General features: G+C 40.7%; 1 protein-coding gene across 11 annotated transcripts in view; it reads left to right on the top strand.

Moving 5' to 3' along the window:
• Positions 1-27936, top strand: part of LOC143413176 (uncharacterized) — a 185566-nt gene that overhangs the window by 73886 nt on the left and 83744 nt on the right. For 6 of the 11 annotated variants that reach the window (XM_076875836.1, XM_076875832.1, XM_076875833.1 and 3 more), the window contains exon 1: positions 12004-12643. The exons of 1 other annotated variant lie outside the window; for it this stretch is intronic. In XM_076875836.1, coding sequence (XP_076731951.1) covers positions 12636-12643 — 8 coding nt within the window. In that variant the 5' untranslated portion in view covers positions 12004-12635. Of the gene's footprint in view, positions 1-12003; positions 12644-27936 lie in introns of those variants that run through there. 4 more of the 11 variants (XM_076875840.1, XM_076875838.1, XM_076875841.1 and 1 more) reach the window with 2 other exon arrangements.

Below are 27936 nucleotides of genomic sequence, written 5' to 3'. Positions count from 1 at the left end.
TTCAATTGTTGTGTTTGTGTTGTTTGTGTTTTGGGGATACTTAAATTTAGTGCATTTTCTGCCGAATTTTATGGCTTGCTGTTTGGTACAGAGGATCCGAGAAGTCTGTGCTTTAGTGAGTAAAATTCTGTTCTTTTAGTCCATTACTAGTTCAAATAGATATGTGTATCTGTGAGTGTGTGTTCGCGTCACACACTTTATATTTGCATCTTGCTAACCAACTTAGCTAGCATTAGCTAACAACTTAGAGTGTCACCATTTCACCAAAATAAAAAATGGCCTAATAACCAGTGGGTTATATGACAGTGGCCCAGTTCTGTCTGTGGTTTCAGCCCATTGTCCTATTGGTAAGACAACTGTTGCCATGGATGAGGGGTATGCTTTGTCTGCTGTAATGTTTACGTGGGTGGTACGACTCAAAATAAGAACAACAACAAAATGATGAAGATGCGGGAAGTTTCCTAGCAATCTTATTAATGTTAGTATGGTTTTAATCTTGTAGTTCAATATTGAATTAAAGTATTAGTGCAGATAGAGACCAGAAAGATACTTTAAGATACTTCCTTGTTTCCCAAAGGGTCGCCACAGCGTGTGACCAGCATATTCACACACTGTGAATATGTGGGTATTTTATATTATTGTCATTGTCATGTGTTCAGACTCCTGCTGAGCTTTGTTGTTACTTTAGAAAATCAGCAATGAAACAACTTAAATATGGAAAGCATTTGCATTACCCACTAAAGGTGCTTACAAAGTTAAATGGTAATAATGATCGTTATGATGAGCTGACTTGTCTTAAAATTCTTAAGCACGGGTCTGTGGTTTCCTGCATCCACTTTTTACACTGGTGTCAGCTCTTGGTTCTCCAATAATGGCCATGTTTTTGCTAACCTGTCTGTGTGGCTGAAGCCACTAGCAGCTGCCTGGGAAGAAGCAGGTTAACCACATCTGCGTGAGTGTATATGTGGATGCATGTGAACGTAGACGTTGCTACTGATAACAGTTAGTTTTTTCTTAGGCAATCCAACTGTTCATACTCTTTGTCCAATTGCAGTCTTTATAAAAAGGAGTTTGATCCTGAAAATGCAGATGCACGTCCCCTCAGATGGTGAGGGGCAGACTGATTCAGAGGCAAAAAAAAGTTGTTGTAAGAGTTTCAATTCGATTACACATGATCTTTGACTACCCTCTTGTTTTCTTATCACATCATATTAGACTTTAAGTTTCCTCTTTCGTTTTTTTGTTCTGTCAAGCTGTGATGAATTTTCTTCTTGTCTCGTGTGTTTAGTTCCATCTGTCTGCGTATATTTCTGTCATGTGGATTTTCCCGTCACGCTGACAGGTTATCATCTGACCTTTTGTCCCAAACTCTGATAATTTCCCCTTTTCGCACCATTTATGACAGAACAATCAGTACAGTAGGAGTTCTTTAATTGGCATAACTGGGTTTTTGAACAAGCAGCTTTTATTTCAGTATTACTGTGCCTGTGAGGAGCTGACTGACTTTTTCAACCAGCATTGTTTAATTGATGCTAAAAATTGACATTCTCACCCTTGAATTTGCATGAACTCTGTTTCACCGAATGATTTAGCAGATAATAAACATTATTAGTTATATTTCTCACTACATTCATGTCAGATAACCGCAGAATCCTAAACAAAGCATCAATGCATTTGTTTGAATCTCTTACAGCTGCAGTCAATTCATTTTAAACAGTTAAAGTTTCATCAGGTGTTAATGTAACTGATTTATGCGCTGTTAATTTTAGCAGCTAGGATAATTAGAATTGTAAATGTGTTATTCTTTAGCTAACACACACGCACACACACACACACTCTCACACATGGGTTATTGTCCCGAGGGGCGAACAGAAGTCCTTAAACAGAAGGTTTAGGAAGCCCCGTCGTTTTCCTGCAGAGCTGCACTGTCATGTAGATGCACCCCAATGATCATCTCTCCCATTCAGCACGCTGTCTTTGTTTTAAGTCCCCGGCCTTTGTGTTCACATGTGCATATGTGTGTGTGCGTGTGTGTGAGAGAGAGAGAGTGAGTCAGTGTGGGTGAGTAAGTAGGTAAGTATCCCTCCCAGCATTTCCTGTCTTAGAAGCTCAGGCAGCGTTAACCAGGGTTAGCTGCAGCTTTAGCACCTGCTGTCACTGCTGCAGTCCCACTCACTTGTCCAGACACAATGCGTTTAGCTTGGAGATTTGTGCTAGTAATCTGTGTTAAGAGCATTAGCTTGGCCCTGGGTGGGGTAATAGATTGCTAGAAAGTAGCAGACAATAACCAGGAACTGCCATTAATTGAGTTGGTAAGACCAAGTAAAGCAAAGCCTGAGGTTTTCTGGATAAAACTCACGTAGGACAAGGAATGTTTGTCTAGGTGAAAAATTCATGAAACTTGGAGCTTGCGTTGTAAGTGAATGTCACGGTCTTAATCAGTGAAACAACGGAAGAAAGTGGACTTCATCAGCTTATCCAAAACCCCGGAAACAGAGGTCATTAACAGAGATTTTGATGACTGTGGTTTTTCTTTAATAATGTGGACATGTGTTACTCAAATGTGCGTTTCATCAGTTTTGACAATGATGTTTTTAGCTTGTTTGCATGCACTGCAAAAGCTGTACAGTTAAATAATCCCGTAATTATTCAGAGTGAATAACATCATCTACTCATCATAATATCATAACACTGTAATCATGATATATCTTCCTCTTCAGTTGACCACATATAGTGTGAAAAAGTATTTGCTCATTTTCTAATTCAAATTTTTTTGTGGCATATTTGGCATGCTTAAATGTTTCTGATTATCAAACAATTTTCAATATTAGAGAAAGACAACCTGAGTAAACAGTAAATGCAGTTTTAAATGGTGATTTTACTTTAGGGAAAAGCTATCCAAACCTACCCGACCCTATATTAAAAAGTAATACCTCCCTTGTTAAATCATAAATGAACTGAGGCTAACCACAGTTTTTGGAGAGCCGAGTTCATTTCCAGTAGCCAAACGCAGGTCTGATTATTGCCAGACCGGTTGAATCAAGAAATTACTTCAATAGAACCTGTCTGACAAAATAGGCTGAAAGATCTCAAAATGCAGCACATCCTGCCACGATCTAAATAAAGTCAAGAACAGATGAGAAACAAAGTCACTGGCATCTATCAGTCTGGAAAGCGTTACAAAGCCATTTCTAAGGCTTTGGGCCTCCAGTGAACCAAGATGAGAACCATTACCCACAAAATGAGAAAACTTGAAACAGTGGTGAACCCTCCCAGGAGTGGACAGACTACCAAAATTACTCTAAGACTGCATCAATGAGGCCACAAAAGAACCTAGAACAAAACCTACAGAACTGCAGACCTCACTTGCCTGCAGTTGGTCAGAGTTCATGACACAACAATAAGAAAGAGACTGGGCACAAATAGCTTCCATTGAAGAATTCCAAGTGTTATTATTATTATTATTAGTGGCACAGTGGCAAACATTATAATTGGGTGGTGGTCTCATAAACATTAAGGATTGTATTAAAATATTATCAGGGCTCGCAAAATTTCAAAATCCCTGGTAGCCCTTTGGGCAGGGACTCTTCAGTTTTTGGTAGCCCAAAATAAATTTAAGTAGCCAAAATAAAAAAGAGAGTGATTTGATTGATGTTTTGTTTCCTGTTTTGTTTCCGTTACAATATTATACATTAAAGTATAATATTGTAACGGAAACAAAACACTAATCAAAAAATTGTTGAAAAACAAATTACAACATTGTATAAAAATTACAATCATCAACTCAAATACTTGGTTCTAATTGAACAGAAATTTCTATGAACTTGTAAGAACTGTGTAGGACATGAATCAGTCTGTGTCAGATCCTGAATTTGAAATTTCCACTAAAGTCACGAGTAAGAGGCAAGTGGAACCAAGATCTAGGCCATTTGCTTTTTGAAGCTTGCAAAGACTGCTAAATTTTACCAGTGGTAGTTCACTCTTTGCAACATAGTACGCTGTTCTAAACAGATTTTTCAGGTTTATTTTTAGTATGTTATTTGCAATTGGTGTTTGTTCTGGGAAAGATATTGCAGACTGAGCAATAATGCATTTCTAATGGGGGCCTTTCTTAAAATTACTGGTCCCAGTAACAAAGGCGCTTGTTGACTCAGAAATCGAGGGAAAACCAACAACACACCTGGCAGAACATTATGTTATTTACACGGGTGCACATAAGTGGTCCGCATGCGCGCATTCACTGTCAAAATAAAAGACGCGCACCAGATAAGAAGTTGCAACGCACGTTTGCGTCCATATAAAAAGCACTGTTTTTGTCCGCTAGAGTGGGATTTTCACGGCACATTCTGCACCACATCTCTGTGCGTTCATCATTTGTTTGAAGCCAGCTCACTTCTTGCAACCACTTTTCCGAGAATACGTGCTTCTTTTGTGGTTCGGACTCCTTCTGATATTTCTTTGGAGGTGGAGGAACACCAAAGTAATTGGTTAAAGGAGCTTGCTTCTTCGACATCTTTAAGAGTTCTAAACAAATGTCTGTCCTCCTCCAGAAAATCTTATGTACGCAAACACGTGTTGCAACTTCTTATCTTGCGCGCTCTTTTTATTTTGACAGCGACTGCGCACCTGCGGACCACTTATGTGCAGCCCTGGTTATATAGCTTGTCATATTGCAGCCACAGAAATTCTTTTGTCCATGAAACCATAAAGCTGCACTTTCTTTTTGCCGTATAGTCTGATTTGTCATAACTTTTCTGTTTTGTGGTCACTTCTTCACCCTGACCTGTCTTATTTGGCTCAGCAGAACTAAAATATATATCCTGCTGCTTTTACACACGCACTCACATAAGCTCAGCGATTCTCTGCGCGATCAACCTCTCACATGTTTAAGTTTGCTGCGGTAGATTTCACTTGTCATGTTTGCATAGTAAGCTAACGATTAATAAGACGATGTCAGAGGAATTGGTGCGCAAATTATCGTCACTCACCAGTCAGTGCTGTCGCTCTCTATACACAGTTCGCGCGATTGCAAAGTGAAAGCAAAAAACAAGCGCAAATTCAAACGCGATTTCAATATGTCACATATTGACAGTGGCTCACAGATGCCAATGACATAATTACCCAGCTACATTTCCGAAAGAATGCAAAAGCATTGACATATATTTTCCCTTCCTATAACAGCCCGACGGGCAGGGCAGAGATAGATTTTGGTAGCCCGACTGGGGCTAAGGAGTATGCTAAGAGGCATCGCACATACACCACTCTGGCTGGTGAGCACTGGTCTTCAAACCTTCTGTTTGTTTGGGGCAGCCAATCTGAAGAAAGTAAGGGGTGGAAAGAGCTTAAATCGTAACTTCAGCCAGTGCAGGAACTGGGTGCCAAGCTGAGACCCAGTATAAGGTAAAGAAGGATCATTCCAAACTGTGAGTCATGGAGAGCTACTCTAATAGTCCAAGAATAAAAACATGTAGTTGGAAATGAGGATAATTGGTCCCCTTTAATCCAAGTGCTTTTGTTGCCTAAATCAAGCTAAAAGGTAGAATAAAGGATCCAATGCTCTCAGTGTACCACAGCTATCTTCCTTTAAAATTTTCACAGTAACTATATAGTCTTTGATCAAACAAAAACTGGCACATTGAAGTAGACAATTTTCCCATCAAAGGTGAGCATTTGTTTGGCCTTGACTGTGGCCTTTCAGTAAATGGTATGTTAATTTCATCGGGAAAATGAAACTCTGTACACTCAGTGCAGTAGTGCAACCTTGAGTTGTTTTTATACATTTTTAAAAACACTTTATAACATACAGTGAAAGCTGTATGTGTTTGTAGGATGAATCATATTGTTCTTCCACTGATTAGCATCCGTCCTGCTCTAGTAAGAAATATTATGATCACTGGTCTTCTGCGGTCCACTGATTTGACTGACATGCACACATACACAGACCTCTCAGCGGGTGCCAACAGCGGGACCAGGTAATGATGGCTATTTCAGTTTCTCTACTCCTGATGTTCACTGGCAGTGTCACACTGAGACAGATTATCTCCTCTCCTCTCCTTGGTTTGGTATCAGTTGTATGCCACTCAGCTCTATAGGATCCTCACATATACACAGATATACACACATGCAGCAGCATAGACGAGTAGAGGAGGCAGTGCAGGAAAAGAACAAACACAATTTTGGGGAAACTGGGCAGTGAACTTAAAAAAGCAGAAAAAAGGGATAACGTAAAGAAAGTAAACACAACAAAAAAGATACAAAGATACAAAGCCAAATAAGCAAATAAAAAAGAAAAAAAGAGAGAGATATAAACTAACTGGCATCAGCTTGCAGCAAATCTCCACAAAGACAAATGAACTCTTTGGCTCAGTGAAGGAAAGAAGAAGCATCAGCAAAAGATGCCTTGGTGACTGAAAAGGTTGTCATAGAAACTTGTGGTGAGAGAGAAGCATCTGAGAGCATCTGTTGGTGTAGCAAACAAAAGTAAACTAAAGATGAAACTGATATCTTTTCTGACAGCTATAAATATCTCCTTATCGGGCTTGTACCTGAAAGGGTTCACTGCCCATTCAGATAAGAAAAAGAGTAACGAAAAAACCGCCTTGATACATAATCACTGTTAATTATACCCGAGGATGCTCTTTGTACTGTTACTCCTACTGTAATAAAATACTATTTGACGTGAGGCTGACGGAGAAAGAGGGAACGAAAGAGGCTTTCCATGTTTCCCGCTGAACTGGAGGAACTGCACCGTGTCTCGGTGTGTAAAAGACACAAGACTAATCACTCTCATTGTGGCCTATTTCCATGGTAACTCTGCACCCAGTGGTAATTTAGCCTCACTAGCTAAAGACACAGAGCGAGTCATTATCTTAGCGCCAGGCTAGGGCCCCCCATTTAAAGATTCACACCATGAATGAACAATTAGAGACCAGATTGCTGGCCCAAGTGGCGGCGAAAGGAGACCAGGCCAGTATGTGGTCACCCCTTTGGTTGTCTGTTCATCCATCCTTCCTGCTATCCAGCAAAGGTCTTGTTACTTCAACAGTATATGACACAAGCATTCATTTTCTCATCCTCCAAACGTCTGAGCTCAAGGACAAACAATCATCCTTGCTCAGAGTAGATAAACAGTGCAGACAATAATATATATAATACGTAGCGCAGAAGAAGAAGTAGAAAATGTGGCACTCATGGCCTGAGTGATAGAATAACTATGCATTCCTCTCTGGCCAATGCGTTATGACATTCACCTTTTTACGTGGATTTAATTATTGAAGCGCTCCGTGCTGTAGGCTCTCTGCCTGAGAACACTGCTTTCATTAAAATGAATAAGACGGTAGCATTTACTTATTCATTGGTAAAGTGGTGTTCTCGTGAAAAATGTGTACGTGGTTGTTGAATCAAAAAAGGGTGGATGCTGAAAAGGAAGACTGCTGTTTGTATCTCGTGTTGACTGTGATCTTCTCCTAACCTCAGCCGAGCGCTTAAAAGCCCGAGTTTGCTTGAAGCTTGTTTGTGTAAAGTGTTGAGCAAACGCGTCTGAGGGGTCACGGTGGCAGGACAACATGAATCATAGTAATGTGAATATCGCTGCAGAGGTTTCAAACTTACTCACATTTTCGAGCATCTTTATCTCCTCTCATCTACATATTTTTATGTGAAACAGAATATGTGAGGCTTGTTCGGCTGCCTGGGATTTAAATCAAGCCTTTCAGGTATGATCGAATTGCTGACAAGCAGATGTGGCTTAGCAGACCTTCCTCACCTGTGTGGTTAGAGCAGCAGGAGGATAATGCTTAAATTAAAAAGTTTTAGCTTTTGAAATCCAAGAACATTCTCCTAAATTGCTGTCAATTTGCTAGCAACCCATGTGTAAAGCTTGTTTTTAATACCTAGTTAGCAATTTTTATTTTATTGTTTTTAATTCTTCAACCATCTTGGAAACACCTCTGAGCAGTTTTGGACATCCATCCATCTGCTTCATCTTATCCTTTTCTTGGGGGTGGTGGAGACTACCCTAGCTGAGAGGCGGGGTACACCCTGGACAAGTCGCCAGTAAGTCGCTAACACACAGGGACAGACAACCATTCGCACTCACAGCAATTTAGATTCAAATAACATATTCAATTAACAAAGTGCATGTCTTTGGACTGTGGGAGGAAGCCGGAGTACCCAGGGAGAACACAGCACAGGGGAGAACACAGCAAGTCTCTGCCCTGATGGTGGAATTGAACTCAGGACCTTCTTGCTGTGAGGCAACAGTGCTAACCACCGTTCCACCGTGCCGCCCCAGTTCTGGATAGGTCTGACCAAATTCTGAGTGAATGCAATGACAATCCAAACAGATCTAAAAATACATTAGACATCTTCGACATTACAGAACTATCCAATAAACTCAGTATCACTGAATATTAGTCTAATATTATTCTAACACTGTGGGGTCAAATGTATAAGGCCCCAGTCACAAAGACTTAGAGACCAGTTGGAGACCAACTAGAAACCACAAGTCAGGAGGGAAAAAATATATATTCCCCAACTAGTTGGTGAGAGGTTGCTGGCAGTCGTTGGGAAACTGATCGCTAAAGACCGAGTCATACTCACTGACTGGCAACCACCAGTCACCAGTGTTTATTCCCTGACCAGTTGGTGAGTGGTTGCAGGAAGTTGTTTACTGTCACTGAGAGAAATTGGCTGGTCGTTTTTGTTCTTCTTCTTCTTTTTCTGCTCTGACCTTTAGCACAGCAGATTACCTGCCTCCATCTCACCCTATCCTTATCCTCTTTTGTCACACCAACCCTCATCTTTAACCATGAACCTTCCCCTTTTCTTCCTCCATCTTCAACATCCTGAATACTAAATACGAGAAACCTGAATAGTGTCTGTGGCTGAGATGGAGATCAGTTCAGAAAAAACTAACATGGAAGGAAAGTGCAAAGTTTTGGGCACCGGTAGCTTGAATTAGATTTCAGATGAAGAATATCTTAAACACTTAGAACAAGGCTGTGGTCTGAATGCTGGCAATCAATTTACAGTTCACACTCCTCAACTAGACATACATTGTGAGAGCCATCCCAAACAACAGCACACACAAACCCTCACCAAGGTCAATGTCTTATTCACATTGTACTGTGCTGTTTCTCTTTCAGCCTCTCTCTCTCTCTCACTGTCAGGCCTTTTGTGTGCCTCCTTCTAAAGAAGCTGTCAAGCTGCACTGTTTAAGGGCTCACACGAGGGACAAAAAGCATACTTTGTTTTGTTTTGTTTGCCTGCCGTAGTGTTGGGCTGAATGAGTGAGTGGAGTGGGAGAGGGAGAGAGTGAGAGTGAGGGAGAGGTACAGAGAAGGGAGTGAGAGCTGAGTGGGGGGTAACATGTAATTTACTGTTTGCCCCACTCTACTGTACATTGCTTTAGTTATGCTAATGCTACTCATTGTCAGGCTGAAGAGATAGCCATCAATCACCTGTCAATTGGTCAATTGGAAGAAAAGAGAGAGAAAGAAAGCGAGAGTGAGAGAGAGAGAGAGGGCCCCTGTCCCCTCCCTCCTCGTCCTCCTCTTCTTCTCCTTCTTCTCCTCTGCTACCTAGCGGACTTGGGGGTCCAGGGAAAGCCCGGCAGCTGGATCTGGATCTGGATTTGGAGTCCAGGTGGAAAGCAGAAGGAAGACCTGTGACAGCGCCATGAGAAAAATAAACATTTAAAAAATACATTTGAGAATCTGTTTTCAGGTCTTTGCATTTAGTCGTCTGCGTGACAAAAAGTCCTCCGAGTCTTTGTTTTCCTGTTGTTGTTGACATCTGAAGGCTTTTTCTAAAAAGCGTCTAATTCTAATGTGACACCTCCAGAAACTTGCAGTGCCACTCACAGTCGTCAGCCGCTGTCAGCAGAAGACAAACCCTTTATTATGCTAGCTGATGTTAGCGCTAAGATAAGCTAACGGGCCCATTAGTGCCAGTTCATTTAGCTCGTTAGCCGGAGCCTCGGGGCTGATGACATTCATTACATATCATTAGTGCACAATTAACATGTCTCACTCTGACACCGTTGCTCCCAGTGTTACATGACACTTTTAATCATGTTTTATGAAATGTTTCCGCCGGCGTGACTTGATTTATGAGTTTTACATGACATGGCATTCATTACATTAACCAGCTGTAATCATAAATGCTTGTTCAGACTGATTCCATGCTCAGAGTTGGAATCCAGCAGCTGTCCTTGTGGCTGAAAATTGGGCAGTGCTTTATTTTTAAAAAAATGTCCTCTTTCATTCTCACACTTCAGTACCTCCTTGCTGTTCATCTTTAAGGAATGCAGTTAAAATTCTCTGCAGCGTTCCACTGTGTCAAGGTAAAAAAATTTAAAGCTGGCCCGGCTCTCACCGTTGGAAGATATTTATAACCCAGTTATGTTGTGATTAGTTGGACTGAAGACCCAGAGATTCTAGCTCAAGTGTGTCTCCCACATGTGGATTTTTAAAAGGGTGTTATGTCTATTAAAGGGCTGCTCTCTCATCAGATTCAGGTCACTTGTTGCTGGGAGCACCACCTGGTTTCTTTAAAACTATTGATTATTTGGGATGGTAAGTTGCACTAGAATAAAAGTCTGGGTTCTTTGATGTTTACAGGTTTAAACCACTGAAATAGCCTTTTATTCATCAACTGTGAGGCCATAGACTGTATGTAAAAAATGGACATGTACTTAAAGCAAATTTTATGCCCAGAGTCATTGCTGTCATTTCATTACAGGCAAATTTTCCATGTAATCTTATTACGTAAGTACATGCGAAATGTTAAATTCAAAGGATTCTACTTAAATGACATTTACCTGATTTTTTAATGAGGAATTATTATCATTTTATATACTTCATTTGCATTTTTCTCCAAATTATCGCTTCATTTTTATTGAGGATTAAAAGTAATTTATTTGAGTGCAGTGATCATGACCCATTAGTAAGCGAAGTCCAAAGTCCAGTGGCCAGTCATACAGCATATCCTGCTTTATCCTACTTTTCATTTTCATGTGAACCATAAATCATGATATCAATACAATTTTGTGTTAAATAAGATATAAAAGTAGCAAATGATAGAGAGATGTAAAAAAAACATAGTGGCCCTGTTTTTAAGTCAGAAGTGATTTCTTGAATAAAGCCATATCTACATTAAAGTTAGATTTCACTTTAATTCATATGAAAATGGTGTTTGTTACTATAATGCTTAAAGTTCGGCCAAGTTTGCAGAATTTGCAGAGTGGATAGATACTGTTTTTTAACATGAGGTGTGCTGTATTGTTTTATTTTATTGATGAAATTAACCCATTTTGGTCCTTTGTGAGGCACTTAAACAGCAGGATTGTGTTGTGACCATACAATTCCACTGAGAGTTGACTGTATTGACTGTATTTTAGGTAGAAATCTTTCTCGGGTTTAAATTAGGTGGCTGCTTAACAGATCTCTAAATGTTTTGTGTCAGTTTCATTAAAAAACAACAATCTTTACTGTTTTAAATTCGTTTGTAGTACAGTTGTCATCACATTGCTTCAGTTAGTTCCTGTGCAAGAAAACCTTGAGAAATCTTATATCTTATACAAAGATCTAAGAATGCTCAAGACAGTCCGACACCACCCACACACACAGACACACACACGCTCACACAAACAGTATACTCTTTTTTCTTCCTATCACACTCATCCACCCACTGATCCACACTCAGACAGAGACAGAGCGAGCAGTATTGATTTTGCTGTCTCCAGTCTGTTGAGAGTGTGTACACTTGCGTGAGTGTGTGTGTGTGTATAAAAGGGATTAAGGCCTCGCTCAGCTGAGATACCATCAGCCATCAGCCCTGCTAGTCCGCTTCGGGCTTTCCCGGCTGCCGCATTGTCTATTCTGCTCCGCTATGTGAAAAATGTTGAATATCAACAATGGCTTTCAGTGGTGTATTGTTGAGTTTTTGTATGAACTAATCTTGCCTCAGTGAAAGAGACCTAGGGCTTGGACAAAACGTCTAGAGCCACAGCATTCCTAGCTGGCTCTCCCCTTGAACACTGAGCAGAAGGCTGGGGCTCAGGGAGGCAGAGTGGAGGGGAAGGCAGGCTGGAGGCGAGGCAGGGAGAGGGAGAGCTGAGGCCGGGCTACGAGCTCCAAGGCTGGGGGGGATAAGGGGACGGCAAGCCAGGGGATGCTGGGTGGAGGGAGGCGGGGGAGAAAGTGAGAAGGTGGGAGGGCAGGGGATGCAGCCCAGCCCCAGCTAAGGTGAGAAAAGGTAAGGCAGTGGTGACTGATAACAGGCCGCACTGAATGCTAGTAGAATTAGGTGACCAGGTAGGGAAGATGGAGTGTTAGTGAAGAAATAAATGACTTGTCACAGAAATAGTGCAGGTCATAGTGTAGGAGGACATTTAATCTGCAGAAGTGTGAAGCCTGTTAGGAGGCTAGGCTGGAGGATGGAGCGAAAAAAGAGAAACAAGACGCTTGCAACAAGACCAAAAGAAAAAAAAAGGAGAGCCAGAAAATCAGTATTAGAGTTTTGTGAGTGTGGAGTCTCCTTTCCTTTCCCTGCCATGGATGTAATGCTGGTTTGGATTACATCCAATCAGATGAGAGGACTGTGGCCCTTGTCATAATGACAAGCATGACATCATGGCAAGGTAAGCTGACTGAAAAGATCGGGCTGGATGATTTACTGACTCCCTGATTCCCTGTTACCGGCTGGCTGAGCGATGCGGAGTTGTACGATTGGCTGTGCGAATATCTTCATATCCTTTCTCCTTCGTTTTTTTGTCTTCTTCCTCTTTCTCTCTCACTCTTATTAAAAGCTGGCTATGCCATGAGAGAGCCCAGGTGCGGGTGCAGATGTAGAGGGAGTGAGGAATAAGTGTCTCTAAAGCAGGCCTTCCTGGCTGTGCTAGTGTTTTCATGCAGGTTTATCTGGTAGCAAAACGCTGGCGCTGCTGTGTGTGTCTCTGTGTGTGTTGCCATCTCTCTCGGCATGCATCCTTCCTGTCCTGCTGTGTCTGAGGGTCCCCCTGCGGGGAGAGGAAGACAGCTAGACGTGGGCTGCAGGAAATGGTTATTTTTTTCTGTTTTTTGGCTCTGTTTGGAGCTGTGTGTGTTCATTTCAGAGTTGTGGTAGAGTAACATTATAGTGAATTATCAGCTGAACACAGCAGCTGTACAGAAGTCCTGCAGGCATTCTCTCAAGCAGCTGACCAGGACTTCCATACATGTCTCAAGAGCAGATACCTTGCTAAAGGGCACTGCAGAAGATTGTGTCCCAGTTCTTTTCTGCTCTGTTAGTGTTTTTGCAGTTAGTTTAAGATTATGAGTATTCTTGTATGCTAACATTTGTTATGCTGTTACCATAAAGCTGTAATTTTTACGGTAACTCACCGCAATCTCAAAACCTACTTAAATTGTGGATTTTAGGCTGCAGCGACCATATGCACTTTTCCTGCTCACATTTGACAAAAGGTCAAAGCTCAAAGGTGAAAAGTCTCTCTTGCTCTTGTCTTTATCCTCTGACTTGAAGCCTGCATTTCTGTGCACGTTAAGATGTATTACACAATGCACACAAGCATGAAGAAGATATGAGAAGTTGTAAAAAAAGTTCAATTTTTCTCATTTTTCTGTCATTTCCTTTCAGAGAGATAAATGCATCCAGCAGAGCTGTAGTTTTCTCTTTTGTAGTAAATCGCAAGTAGGCTCTCAAATTATTCTCAACAGCCTGGTGTGTAGCACCGTGGAGTCTGCAGGGGTCAACTTGGTGTGCCTGTGTGTCTGTGTGTGTCCACGTGTGCCTCTTTGGGGTCACTGCCACAGAAACTTGGAAGTGAGAGATGGTTGGCTTAACCCCTCACCCCCAATACATACATAGTCTCTCTCTCTCTCTCTCTCTCTCTCTCTCTCATACACACACACACACACACAGACACACAGATATGTGAACATTGGTGCAGTCTAATCGCTGGCCTCTGGTGATTTGTCCTCTCAGCTTGAAGCCATGTCATTCCTCCCAGCTCTCCTCACAATTACAGCCCTGAACTGAACTAGAAAATCTGCTCCAATCTAGCAATTAGTCCTGAGGCCACTGACTGTGTGTGTGTCTGTCTGTGTGTGTGTGTGTGTGTGTGTGTCCTGAAGACCGAGCAGGATCACTGAAGTTGACGACAGGCCAAATAGCGATTCTTTTCATTTGAGTCGGAGACATGTGTGGGCAAGTTAATATTCCTACCTTTTCTTGTAATTGTTGTAAACAAATCGGTGCAAGATGATTGTTGGGCTCACACCAATGACAGTATTCCTCAAAATTAAGACCGCTTTCATTCCCGAGACCCTTTTAAAAGACGCTGCTGCAAGTTATTAGTCACCTTCTTTGTGTCTCTGCCTGCTGCGAAATTAAGCAACTTTTAATTTGAGCTCCATTTGTACTCAATGAACTGATCCACCTTCACAATGTGTGCCTCTAAAGCGCCACAGAGTGTTTTGTCACAGGACGTTAAAAGATACATTAGCATGACCCATTGGGTTGTGAAAGAAGGTGTTGCGACTTGACTCGGTGTACTTTTCGGGAAGATTTTGAAAACTTTTCCATCTTTGAAAATCTCTTTTCCACCTTTTAGATTGCCTTTAATACCCTCTTCAGATTTTCTTCATACAAAGAAATTGCTCCAAAGAAATGTGCAGTGCAGAGACTGCTGCTCTTTTTATGAGTTTATCTTCATTGATAATTGTTTTAATTTTTCAACTGCATTATGGTGGAGTTCAAATGGGGCCTTTTAAACCGTCTGCCCTCTGGGTGCACACTACAGAAAAACACAATCTTCTACAGTTCTTCACATGCTATTTTGGATATGAAAAGTATTTTTATTTTCACATACTTTGTCATTAAAATAGCCTAGAGCTTGTACGGTACTCTGACCTCACAGAGACATGTAGTGACCATGTTGTAAGTGTCTGAACCGAATGAGAGATGGCCTCGGGTTCATAGGGGTAAAGCATGGAGCTGGAAAGTCCTTATAAGAGTAGCAAATCTGAATGAAAGTGGGAGTGTGTGAGGTGGAATGAGAAGAGGAAGTGGGCAAAGGAGGAGAGGAGGAGGCTGCGGTCAGAGAGGGATGTGGTGCGGGGGAAGGAGGTGGGGATGGAAAGGTTTTCATTGCCAGGGGGGCAGGCAGGCCTGACTGCTCAGCAACAGAGATGCTTAGTGCCGCCTGGCTTCCTCCTAAAGACTCGGCCTCCTTTCCCCCCAACCCACCACCCCCTTCTGTCCATCTCGCTCCTGTGTCCCCTCTTTCTGCTCTGCCACCACTTTTCCCATCACTTCCCTCTCTCCTCCTTTTGTACCTTCTCTCCTTCACCCTCCAGTTGCTCCTGCTCGGTCTCTTTTTCTTCCTCCATTTCTCTCACTTCCTTAGTTTCTCTCCCGCCCCCCCACCTACCCCACTCCACGTCTGGGCCATTACAGACACTCAGCAATGGGCTGAGGAGGGGTGGGGGTGGTTGTGGCGGTTGGATGGAGAGATTGAGGGGGGCACAAAAGGCCTGAGATGCAGCGGCCCGACGAGAGTGGCTGGCTTTGAAAAGAAGCCGGGCAGCTTCTTAATGCAGCGAGTGGACGGACAGACTCGGGCAGACAGACAGAGCGGACTCAGCCCTTTATTCCCGTCCTTTAGTTGATGCCTGTTTTCGGCCAAAAAAGCACATCATCTGCTGTGTGCCCTTCCCTCTGCGCCTGATGTTTTATCAAACACATTAAGATGAGATGGAGGGATAGGAGGGAGGGAGGAGGAAACGAGGGTAATATAGCTGAAGGCCAGCCACTTAAGAGGCTGACAGAGAAAAACTTTTTTTCCGCTCCCTGAAGCAGAGGAGAGGCGCACGCACGTGTATGGGATAGAAGTGCGTGCGTTCGCTTCTTTTAGAGGTCGCTCCTCTTTTATTGTACATTAAGACATTACGCATTAGTGTCTGTGTGTTTTTAGGGTTAATGCTGAGGAGGAAAATATTGACAGTGCAGCACAGTAAGAGAGCTGAAAGCGCTGCTCGATGTTTTTCTTTTTTTAATTTGTTCCAAAAACAGCTTTTGAAGATGGAGCTTAACTGACAGACCAACTGCAGTAAAATGCTAACATAATCAAACATATCTTGGTATGACGTTGGTGATGGGGTTTTTTCAGTCAGAAACCTAAAGCTTTTCACTTTTTTTTTCTTTTTTTTTCTTGCTGTTAAGAGATCAATGAACAATAAATACAAAATAAATACAAACGCACAACTCTTTGAGACACTTATCTTTGTGACACACTATCAAACCAGAACAACAGTTTTGTTTAAAAGGCTTCGGCAGTAAACAGATGAGCTGAATGGATTTAGTGTCCAGGTTCCATCTTTTATCAACCTAATTCTTCAACCAATTATGGAGGTTTGTATTCGGCAGTATTATTTCACTGAGATGGGAGGGGTCCTCAAATGATATTTTCTGCCTGCATTTATTTACTTGCGTTGGCTGTCTCTTTGTTGTGGGTGGTGTAGGAGTGTTATTATGGATTTGGCTCTAAGAGCTTAGCTGCTCCGTGATTCTGATATCAGCTGGACTTTGATCAAATGCAACGAGCTTGAAATCCACTTTAATCGGCACTGCTGTGTTGGTTTAGCAACAAGGAGACTTCACAGCAACATTTCTGAGGAGCTGAGGAATAAATGCACGCTTGTTGACACTTGTTTGTGCTCAAAACTTTAAGCTAAGTCGCACTAAAGACACATTTTGATGATCAAGGTTGTAATCTGGATGCAAGGGCTAGGATGACAAGCAATAAGTAAGTGAATCATATATTTTTCCTTGCAGTTTGGCTTTCATGATGAAGTTAGGGTTTCGTTTGGGTTCTATCAGTCAAAGTGACTGCCTATTAATTAAGTCAGAGTTGGGCTGCTGCAGTTTTTCTGGTATTTAACTTATATGAAACGCCATCAACATTTTGGTATGGTCAGGTTTTTTTAAAACGTTTATTTAATAGAAAGAAAGAATGTTGTACTCATAACCATACATTGTGTGTAATTGTGTGTGTCATTCAACAACTGATGCAGTCACATGTAATTGTAATTAATCTGTTAGAAATGCATAAGAATAAGCACGGGTCTGTGGAAGCTGCTTTATTGCTCCGCCATATTTGAATACCGTTACTGGAAAGGACAGCTCCCTTTTTACTAGTTTTAGATATGTAGCAAGACACCGGCTACATAGGTGGAGGAGAAGAGAATTCATAGGCATTAATGTGCCGTGGAGGGACATTTTAATCTGCGTCTGCACCTTCAGACTCGAAATATGAAGAATAATATCTAAGTTTTGTCATCTAATAAGAGGTGTCCTTCAACAAAGAAGTGACAACACGAAGGAAAGACGCAACGCCACCGACATCTTAATAAAATGTCGCCCTTCTTTCATGCTCATTTATTCCTGATATTGCGACAGTTATTCTCTGTCAGCAGATGACGTGTGACCTTCCTGTCTCCGGACAATGAACTGGGTAAGCAGCTAAGTTAGCTTTTTGAAAGCTATCATTAGGCTTCAGTGTCTGACAAATCACATTTTCCCTATGATAAACAATTTGAATAAATGAGTTTATTCACTAAGTGTCACTTCAAAGAAGGTTTCACTACATTAGCTAACAGCAGCTAACAGAGTCTAACAGCGACCTTTATCAAAGGAAAAGTTTATCCTAACAGTTCACTTCAGCATCACTGTCGTCAGACAAAAGTGAACTTCAGTGACTCACTGACTTGTATTGGATTCCTTTTGCAACGTTTTTTCCTCCAGAGTAAATAGACACGCATGCTCCTCAGCATTCACCATGTCGACAGCAGAGGTAAACAGTGAACTGACAGTCTACCCAGACAGAAAAAGACCCGAGGGTGGGTCCAGTCCAGAGTCAATTTGCAATCTGAGTAGACTCACCACAGATGGAGCAGTGGCCAGATATTTTGATGTGATTTGGGGGTAAAAACATAAAATGCCACAGAGTATTCTGTTGACACGTTTTTTTATTCCACATTTATTTATAGTTTATTATTGTTAAGTGTTGATGTGATTCAAATATGTTCAAATGTATTTCAATTCAATACAATTCAGTTTTATTTATACAGCACCAAATCACAACAACAGCTGCCCCAAGGCACTTTATATTGTAAGATAGACCCTACAATAATACATAATAATACATTGGGAAAACCCAACAATCATATGACCACCTATGAGCAAGCACTTTGGCGACAGTGGGAAGGAAAAACTTCCTTTTAACAGGAAGAAACCTCCGTCAGAACCATGCTCAGGGAGGGGCGGCCATCTGCTGGGTGAGAGAAGGAAGACAGGATATATAATGCGTTTCTTACACAATCAGTAGTAGAAACATGCTGGCTGGCAGTCTAAATCTAATGTTTTCTCTCTCTTGGCTGACTAAAAATGTTTGGCCCACGGCAGCCACAGTAGCTAGGGTTATGCACATAAATTGGGAGGATAGGAAAAGAGAACTCATTTGACTGAAGTCTACAATCTACGGACTTCTTCTGAAAATATCACACACTATAACTTTAAAATTTCCCATTTGTTTTTGTTTTCACTACAAGACACCCAAAGAATGAGTCGTGAATTACTATACAAAATTAATATGTATACTTAATCATGGGAGCCATTCCTGAATTAAAGAAACGGGTTGATTTCTTTGACCTTTGGACCCTGAATTCATTGTCTACCCACTCACATTTGTGGCACTTGAACTGACACTGACCTTCAATTTAACTAACGTCAGTGGGATCTGTGACCTGTATTGACAAGTGTGTTGTATTCACTTCTTGAAGCTCCCTGTTGGAAGAATAGCTACGCAAGTCAAACATCATAATTGATCTTTGGAACAACATGCTGTAAAACCGTATTCCAACCTGAAGTGTCCTAGAAATTGCTGAAAAATAAATCTGTTCATACTTGATTTGATACTTTTTGGTATGAAATTACTATCTTATGCACCTTATGAACATGCACATTAGTTTGGTCAGTGTTGGGTTAAAAAAAGCACATCGTGATATCATAACAAAGAAAGAAAAAAAAGGCTTTGGGGAACACCCATAATCCATTTTTAAAAAGTCATACCTTTTGAGTGGGCTCTCCTACACTCTAAAAATATTCGTGGTGTTTGTCGGTAGAACTTAACAAAAAAGCAATTTTCTGCTTAAAAAAAAGTAAGTTGTCTACATGTACATGTTTCAGTGAGTTGACTAATCAATGTTAAAGTCAGTGCAACACAAAAATTAAAAAACAGCTCCTTAAATGTTTGAGTATATTGAACAAAATACTTTTGTAATCAATCAACAACAGAAAATATTAAGTTTGTGTAACATGTAAAAATGAGTTTCAACATCCTTCCTGTTTGAATTTCCCGTACACTGGACCATAACGAAAAAACAATTATAACTGCCATAAATAACAGAAGAAGAAACAGAAAAAAAAAAACAGAGTTTGGCAACACCACCTGGTAAGTTCCTTATTTTATTGTCTTTTATTAATATATACTGGCTATATAAGTTTACTATGCAAAATATATTTGTCACGCTACAAAGAATTTGTATTAATGCAATTCAGCATTATAAAATTAATTTTAAAAATGAGATATCTGGTCATTTTAGCCAGCTAATACAGTGCTTAATATTGTTTTTCTCTATATCTGTGTAGATTTTTATTTTTTATTCTTTTTAGTCTGAAAATGGCAGCTACATGCTGTGAATTGGCTGTGTCTCTCCGTGTGTTATGCTAGTTGTTATGCTACAAAAGAAAAAGGGATGTATTTTTTTCTGCTGTTATTTAAATATGTCACTCTGGTCGTTACTTTGGTTAGACATAGGTGTGTGTGAGACCATGCAGAAAGCAGAGGGCAACCCCGTAGCATATGTTCGTATCGTACGCAACAGTTTCTGGATTCTTGTGGCCTCGTGGGAGAAGAGGTGTGTTTGCCCTGGTCAGTAGCTGCCTGCATTTTTATCATGGTGTCAGAGTAAATTCGTGTTTCCACAAGATGGTCTCGGGTGAGGTAACTAATTACTGACAAAGTAAAATGTGTTGAATTTATCCCTGACTAAAAGTATTTTTATCAATCGTGTTGATGTTCTAAGCTTGACTGCGAACTCTGCCTGAGGTTAAAGTTGGTTGACCTAGACTAGCAACAAAAAAACAATATTGTGTGTGCATACGTCTTCCATTTGCTTTCTGTAAATGGAAGCATAATGTAAAGTGTGGGATTGTGGCATAACCACAGTTGTATTTAAACAGTTAAAAAGAAATTTCTCTTACAGATTTGGATTTGACACCTTATTGCAAGTTTAAACTGCAGTCTGTAGATGTACATTTTAAATTTCAATTTTGTTCAGTCTTTATGATTCATCTTTTAAGTGTTGGATTGTAGTGTTTTAGAGAAGGTTTTATACTTAAAATAGCTTGTTAACTCAAAAGCTTCAATAATTCTTTGCAAATATGAAAAGGTGGACAGTAAAAATTTGCTAAAATGCACATCACTCAAAACATGTTTTTTTGTTGTTGTTGTTGTTGTTGTTGTTGTTTTTTGGGTTGTCCAAGTCAAAATTACAGTGATATACTTGTAACTTAATGGGTAACTGAGCTTCGAGAGAAAAAATAAAACTTCAGAAATCAGAAAGGGTTTTATTGCCAAATGTTGAGCAGGTTTACAACATTAGGAAATTGCTGCGGTACTTAGTGCAAAACATACTGTCAGATAACGCTGACCTCCTCATAAGTGTGTTAAAAGGCCAGTAATATAACTTTTGGTCACATTGTTGCAAACTGAGGTTGGTAAATTTAAATAGGTACTTTTCATGTAAGGTAACTTGAGAATACATTAATGTAAGTATTGGTCATGTTGCAGATAACCTGAGGAGACTAACCTGAGTTGTCTGTGAAGGTTCTCAGTCATCCAGGTCATCGTAGTCAAAGGAGCTTGCAAAGAAAAGCGTCTGGACTTCTTTAAGTTGCTTGAAGACGTTTCACCTCTCATCCGAGAAGCTTCTTCAGTTCTAAGGTCAAATGGTGGAGAGTCCCAGATATAACCTAGTGGGTTACTCCCACTAGGTTATATCTGGGACTCTAAAATGAATGTGAATGAATGTGAATTGGAATTGGAGTGTAGCATTCTGATATGCCTCTTGTGTATGCAGTCCACTCATGTAGGACTGTATGCAGTCCTACATGAGTGTAGTTTTGAGAGAAGTTCGTATTACATATAACCTTTGCTTTGGATTGTTCCGTTGTTGAACATTAAAATCTTTTGTCATTTCCTTGATTCTGTGACAAGTTGACTAAGTTAATACCAATTTAAGTTAATGTTAATGTACATGAAGTACTTTTTTTTGCTTAGTCATTTGGTGGTCCCCTGCAGTTTACTTTGGTTAAAGTTTTGTTCACTTCGTGAATATAGCTATGAGTATGTGTGTGACTATTTGCCTGCTCCGGTGTGGGTGTGTTGTACATGCATGAAACGGACGGGCTCATAACTGGACATATGGGGGGCTGACAAGCCTGACTCCAGTAAGGACCAAGAACACTGGAATGATTCCTGGGCGGTCAGCTGGTGAATGTCTTTTTAATTTAATTTAATTTTGTCATTTAAGATATTTAGATTGTGTTTTTGATATTTGTGATCAGTTCAATGAAAAGAAATTCTGTTTAATCCCCTTCAAACTAACTCTGTTTTCATCATTCTCCCATTTTCTCATTTCTGTCCTGCATAGTGGATCCATGTTTCATGACAAAATGTCATTGCTTGGTCCCGACTGATATATTATATACTATTAGTCCAAAGTGTGTTTGCATATTAACAGGAACATGGATAGAATATCAAACAAAGGGGTTATGACAAATCAAAAAGGATGGTTTTATTTCACAACAATGGGTTTATAAGGCTTAAACTGATCTGCTGCATACCTATGCCAACCGCCAAGCATACACACACACACACACACACACACACACACACACACACACACACACACACACACACACACACACACACACACAGATGCAGCCATGCACATGTATGCATACTGCAGCCCAATTCAATATAAGTGCCAACAAGTTACACAGACAATGTGAATGACAAAATCCGGCTAGACCTCTCCCAAGTCTGGCCAAGTTCATCATCTGTAGCCATAAACACACACACACACACACACACACACACACACACACACACACACACACATGGCCAAAACCCAGTGACACCCAGGCCAACTCACAATTTAACACACACACATGTAAAATGTGACCACACAGCTAAGCCCCCCACTAAGACCCACAGAGCCGACCATAGCTCTGTGTGTTTGTGTATGTGTTTATGTGGCGGTCAGTACTGAGGCCTTTTCTGTGTGGTTGGGGAGAGCGTATGGAGGGATGGAGAGGCAGAAAAAGAGAAAGAGGATTAGAGCGATATGGAGACAAAGAACAACAATAGTTTGTCACATTTTGTCAGAGAGGATTTTATGGAAAAGCTGATTTAGAGTCTGCCACCAACAAACAATGATCGGAAATATGGGATTTATTACTAAATCAGTTTTGAGAATTTGCATGAAGTTTAACAGTGCTTAGGCGATAATTTCCAAACATAACTGTGCACACAAACTCGATCAAAATCTTATCCAAATTCAATTTTAGCTGTAAAATGTGACATAAGAGTTATTTTAGTTTTCATTTGTTGGTATTTAGTAGATACTGTGGATACTGTGCTAATGTGATCTTTGTTCATTAATATTTTCTGCTGTGTGAAGATAATTTTCAATTAACAAGTCTTCAGTTAGTGTTAGAAGTACATGAAATGCTTTCTCAGACTGAAAGCGCCAACAAAAACAAGCTGCTGAGCTGGATACTTCCCACCCAAGCAAAACATGTGATTTAATATGGCTGTTTCATTTTAAATCAAGCAAAGTCAACTCAGTATTTCACTTATATTGTTAAGATTATGTCCTTATTGTTAGAAAGAAGCAAATTAAAACAAGTTTGAAACAGTAGAAAGCATGATCTCCAGCCCATACAGTCTCTATAAATTAAAGTCTGCTTCAGAGTGGAGATGTTGAATTCAGTTTAGGAATGTCCTGTAAGTACTTGTGTTTAAATCAAGAATAAGGTCCACATACAAAAATAGTTACTCACACTTTGAACTGTGACCTAACCATCCATTTCAGTGGCATTAAAAGCTGTTAACTGTATTTAACAGTCACATATATTATAGTTTTTAAAAAAAACAAAAAAAAAACAAAACCTTGTCAGGACACCAACAGTGAGACACCTGGTGCGCTGAACATTTTACAATATGCTAAATAAAACTGAACGAAGAGGTTCCAGCTGTGAGGTTATATATATTCTTCTGAATGTAACTAAAGCACTAGCAGAGTCATCCATAGTGATGATGAGGTTGACTATATGAAACTTTATGGGAGTTGAAGACTTCAGTATTGGATTACCATGCCTGCTGTAACGTGTGTTCACTTTGTCCTGCTGATATCAAGTGATGTTCCATAAGAAATATTAAATGCTAAAGTATATGCTATTCTGCACCACCTGGACAATTATTTCTCCATATGGTAAAACCTGATCTTAATCATCATAACTTCCATTTCCACTTGAGACAAAGCAAAAGTCTCCATGATTAGGATCCTAAGAGGTCATTTATACCACCATCATACCTTTGCAGTGTAAATTTCGGCTCAAAAATATATGTAAAAGAAACTTGTGGTTTAAAATGTATTGCATTCCTGCTGTTCCTTGAATTAAGCAAACAAGAAGGTTCACCCAATATCTGATAACTAAAACAGCCTTTCTTTTGGTCTTTTACCTCGTTGCCTTCTAAATGAGGCACCACTGCAGTATCACAGCCTCCGAGATCCAAGCTGCTTTCATCCAATCCACAGTTTAGTGAAAATGTCGCCAAAGCAGCAGGCAGTGGGAGATTTCGGGCACACAGGCAATGCTTGGGGGGGTGGGGGCAGCAGGATCGGTTTGAAGTGAATGAAATGATTTAATGTTTCAGAGTCGGCCTCGCCCCCAGGGAATGGAACGATATGGGCTCCTAATTGACACCAGGTCAACTGCCTCCCTCTCTCGCACTCTCACACTGCTTTCTGTTTCACACTGTTTCTGTTTCAGCTGTCTTTCTCTCAGACTCTCTCATACACACACATTATAGTCTCTCTGTTAGCCAGGCCAGTCCAGCGCTGGCCGGTGCTGGACAAACAAAGGCCTGTGCTGTCTGACTATAATGATGGATGACCACCAGTCTCGCATTTTATAGGGATTTCACAGGAGTCACTACATTCCCAGGCTAAGCTACAAGTCAATAGTCTTCTATCATGCTTCCCCAAATCTCTAAAACCATGTTTCTGAGTTCTTTGGCAAAAAAAAAGATGATGAAGAAGAAATATTTCATGATTTTATTAGGCCTGAATTAGTCTTTGACAGAGCAGTGGTTAATGATGGCTGAATGTGATTAGCAGAGAGTGGAATGTTTTATAAGTGTCACTGTCAGCTGATTGACAGAGCCCTGGTGGTCATTATTGTTCGCTTTTGGAGTGTGTGGACATATTGTGCACAGTAGTTGTCATGTGAGAGCGTGTTTTTTGTGCTTTTAGTGGGACTGAATTGCCACGATACCTTTTATGAAGTAAATCTCTGTCTTAACAAGTCATTTAGTCTTTTATTGAGTCCTGAGATCTTGTTTTCCTAAACAGGCTACTAATGGATTGGCATTATTGCACTTTTGATTTGAACAATCTCATTTGAATCATTTTCACAAATGAAATGGAATTCGTCTTGATGCTAATGGACCGACCTCATTGCCTTCTCGATGTGTATTCTGATGAATACATATCGAGTCTTTTGGAACTAAAAACTTTCAAGATGGACCTTTTAAAGTGTACCGCACCAAAGAAACAGTTGATAACCATTATAAAATGCATCACAGAACACCAGTAAAAAGCAGTGATTGGCTTGTTTTTTTCTTATCTGCTGCAGGTTTTAAAAACTATTCAAAATAGTATTTATATTGAATGAACTGAGTTCAGTAGATGACATTCAGGGACACTTAATTACACTATTAATTGATTGTGGCTCCACTCTATAGCTATTGCAGAAGCAGTTATTTGCACAAAATGGTTCATGTTGAACTAAAGAGCAATGCAAAGACATATTCAGCCTGTCATGAGCAGTGGTGTCTTACCAAACCTACTGAAAAAGAAAGAAAGTGAAGTAGACAATGGTGTAAAACCTTATTACACTGAAGGATGTCAACAATATTTTGGAATAGCAGCTGCAAAAGGTTTTGGAACGAGTGTGGTTGTGCCAGATATGCTATGAATGTGGTCTGATTAGGGTTAAACCACTTGATTACGGTCAGAGAAAATTGTGGATTGTTGTTAATAAAAACAGAATTAATTGCATGCCGGTTAATTACATGTCTGTAGTAAGACGGAAACTCTGTTCTACTGAATGAAAGTCACACGCACTTCATGCTCATCCACCCTGACCTATACGTCCCACATAGTATTCTACACTGGTAGTGCTGGAGGCACTTAAAAATTGGAGGTAGCCTCTGGGTCTGAATCAGGGGTATCATTTTTAAAAAAGAACTCTCTCCCTAATGACCAGCAGGGGGAAGTCTTTCTTTTTTCTTTCTTTCTTTAAAAAAGTTACATTTGTATAAAAATCTATGGGGAAACAATCCTTCTGCTCCCTTGAATTATGACCTCATGAAAAAAAATGCTGATAAGTTTATGAGGACAAAAATAATTATTCCCTGACTAGTTGGTGAGTGGTTGTGAAAGGTTACTTGTTGTCACTAAGTGAAAGTGGTCACAGTGAGGTATACTGTGTCTATAGCAGATTGCCAGAGTGGCTTGCAGGTTGCATGGAGGATGCTGATTTGTCTGCAAACACCCTCAGAGTAAAGGTTGTGCCTTAGAGCTGCATTCAACACATTTCAGCAAGTGCAACTCTCAGTTTTTGGACCAAAACGCTCTCTGTTACTGACTTTGTGTTGGCGGTGAAACTGGAATCTCCCATGCAAACTGCATTGCATGGCAATCCTCTGATAACCACAGCAATCCCAAGGAGTTTTCTTGGTACGGCACCCTTTTTGTGACTGATTTCACCTGGCAAAAACCACCAACCCCCCAACGACCAATCACCAACCAATCAGGGAATACAAATCAGCGACTGGTCTCTAGGCCTGTGTGCCTAAAGCCTGACTTGCACTGAGATTTGACTTAAAACACAAATATAGGTTATACAAAGGTTATACAAGTATAATCTGTGTGGCGACTTTACTTTAAATCAAGGTTGAATAGGTTCAGTTCAGTTCAGTTTTATTTATATGGCGGCAAATAACAATAACAGTCGCCTCAAGGCGCTTGACCCCTTGGCGACAGTTGGAAGGAAAAACTTCCCTTTTAACAGGAAGAAACCTCCAGCAGAACTAGGCTCAAAGCAGTGCCTGTGCTGTGTTTGATGAAGCCATTGTAACAGTGGCTGGATGTTCAGTTGTTTTCTATAATGGCCTTTGAATGCAATGTTTAGAACTCTGAATGAAATGTTAAATTTGGAGCTCTTCTTGGATTCACTCAGTTGTTAGATTTGACCTGACCTTGGTAAAGTTATACATAGCTCAGTCTGGGTGCTGCAAGCGTCTATATGTTTAATACCTGATTTATCTTTTAGCAGACGATAGTCATTATGGAAAAATGTGCTTTTTGACATGACAAAAAGAGTGCAAACAGGTAAAACAACAAATATTATTGCTTTTTTTCTCTTCACTGGTAGCCAGCGCTCTTTCTATTGAGATCAGTTTGATCTGATACAGTCTGACTGGCTCTAATTATCCTTGGCTCTAATAGTATTTTAAGTCTTATGTAAACTGGGAGCTGACCGATACAGCCGGCAGCTCCACCTGCAGTTTGCTTATTTTATTATTATTATTATTTTTGTCAGTGGAAGATGACTTTGAAAGACTGCGGCGATTCACTGTTATATTACAACATTTTTTTAATTACCCTATGAATTCTGAAGCCAGCTCATAGGTGACCTTATAAACGTTTGTAGAGGTAGAAAGAGAAAACATGGTGCAAAAAAAATAAAATCTGCTCAAGTTAACAGACCCGCAGATGGAAGCAGAGAGAAAGGAGTGCAGGTGTCAGAGGCGACGCCAGCAGATGATCAGCTCCCTCCATGACATTTTCAACCCCTCTGATTTTGTAGCGTGCGAGCAAGAAAACACGTCTCGCGCATCTGAACAGCTCCGCAATGACATCTAATCAGATGCCAGAGGAGACGATTGGTGTCAGAGCTTAGAGAAAACACGCTGATTCCCCACCGGCTGTATTGTCACTAAACGCCGCTTCTCTCTATGGACTGTAAATGATTTAATTTGAGCGCCAGATGTGGTGTTTAGATGCTTCTAGCGCTCGTTGAGAGAGAGACAGAGGGAGGAAGAGAGCGTGAGAGAGGGAGGGAAAGAGAATGAGGAAATGACAGGAAGGAGAGAAACAGCTTGGCAGACCGACAGCCAACAGCAGCCCAGGCACTTGACAGAGCTCTCAAACACCATGATTGTGTGTGTGTGCTCGCCAGCGTGTGTATTTTCTTCCTCCACTTGTGTATCATGACAGCTGAATGAAAATCAATCTGCTTCTACATCTGCCATCTTGAGTGTCGGAGAGTGCAGATGGGCCTTCCCTGTTACACTGAGCTTGCTGGCAGCCGACCAACTCAGGTTTTCCACCTCTTCTTTGCTCTCTTTTCTAATCTCAATCTCTTCTTCTCTTGCCCCCTTCTACCCTCTCCTCTCCTCTCCTCTCCTCTCCTCTCCTCTCCTCTCCTCTCCTCTCCTCTCCTCTCTAATCAGATGCC

The sequence above is a fragment of the Maylandia zebra genome, linkage group LG17 (assembly GCF_041146795.1).
Source record: "Maylandia zebra isolate NMK-2024a linkage group LG17, Mzebra_GT3a, whole genome shotgun sequence".
NCBI lineage: Eukaryota > Metazoa > Chordata > Actinopteri > Cichliformes > Cichlidae > Maylandia > Maylandia zebra.
This window is presented reverse-complemented; position numbering and strand designations above follow the sequence as displayed.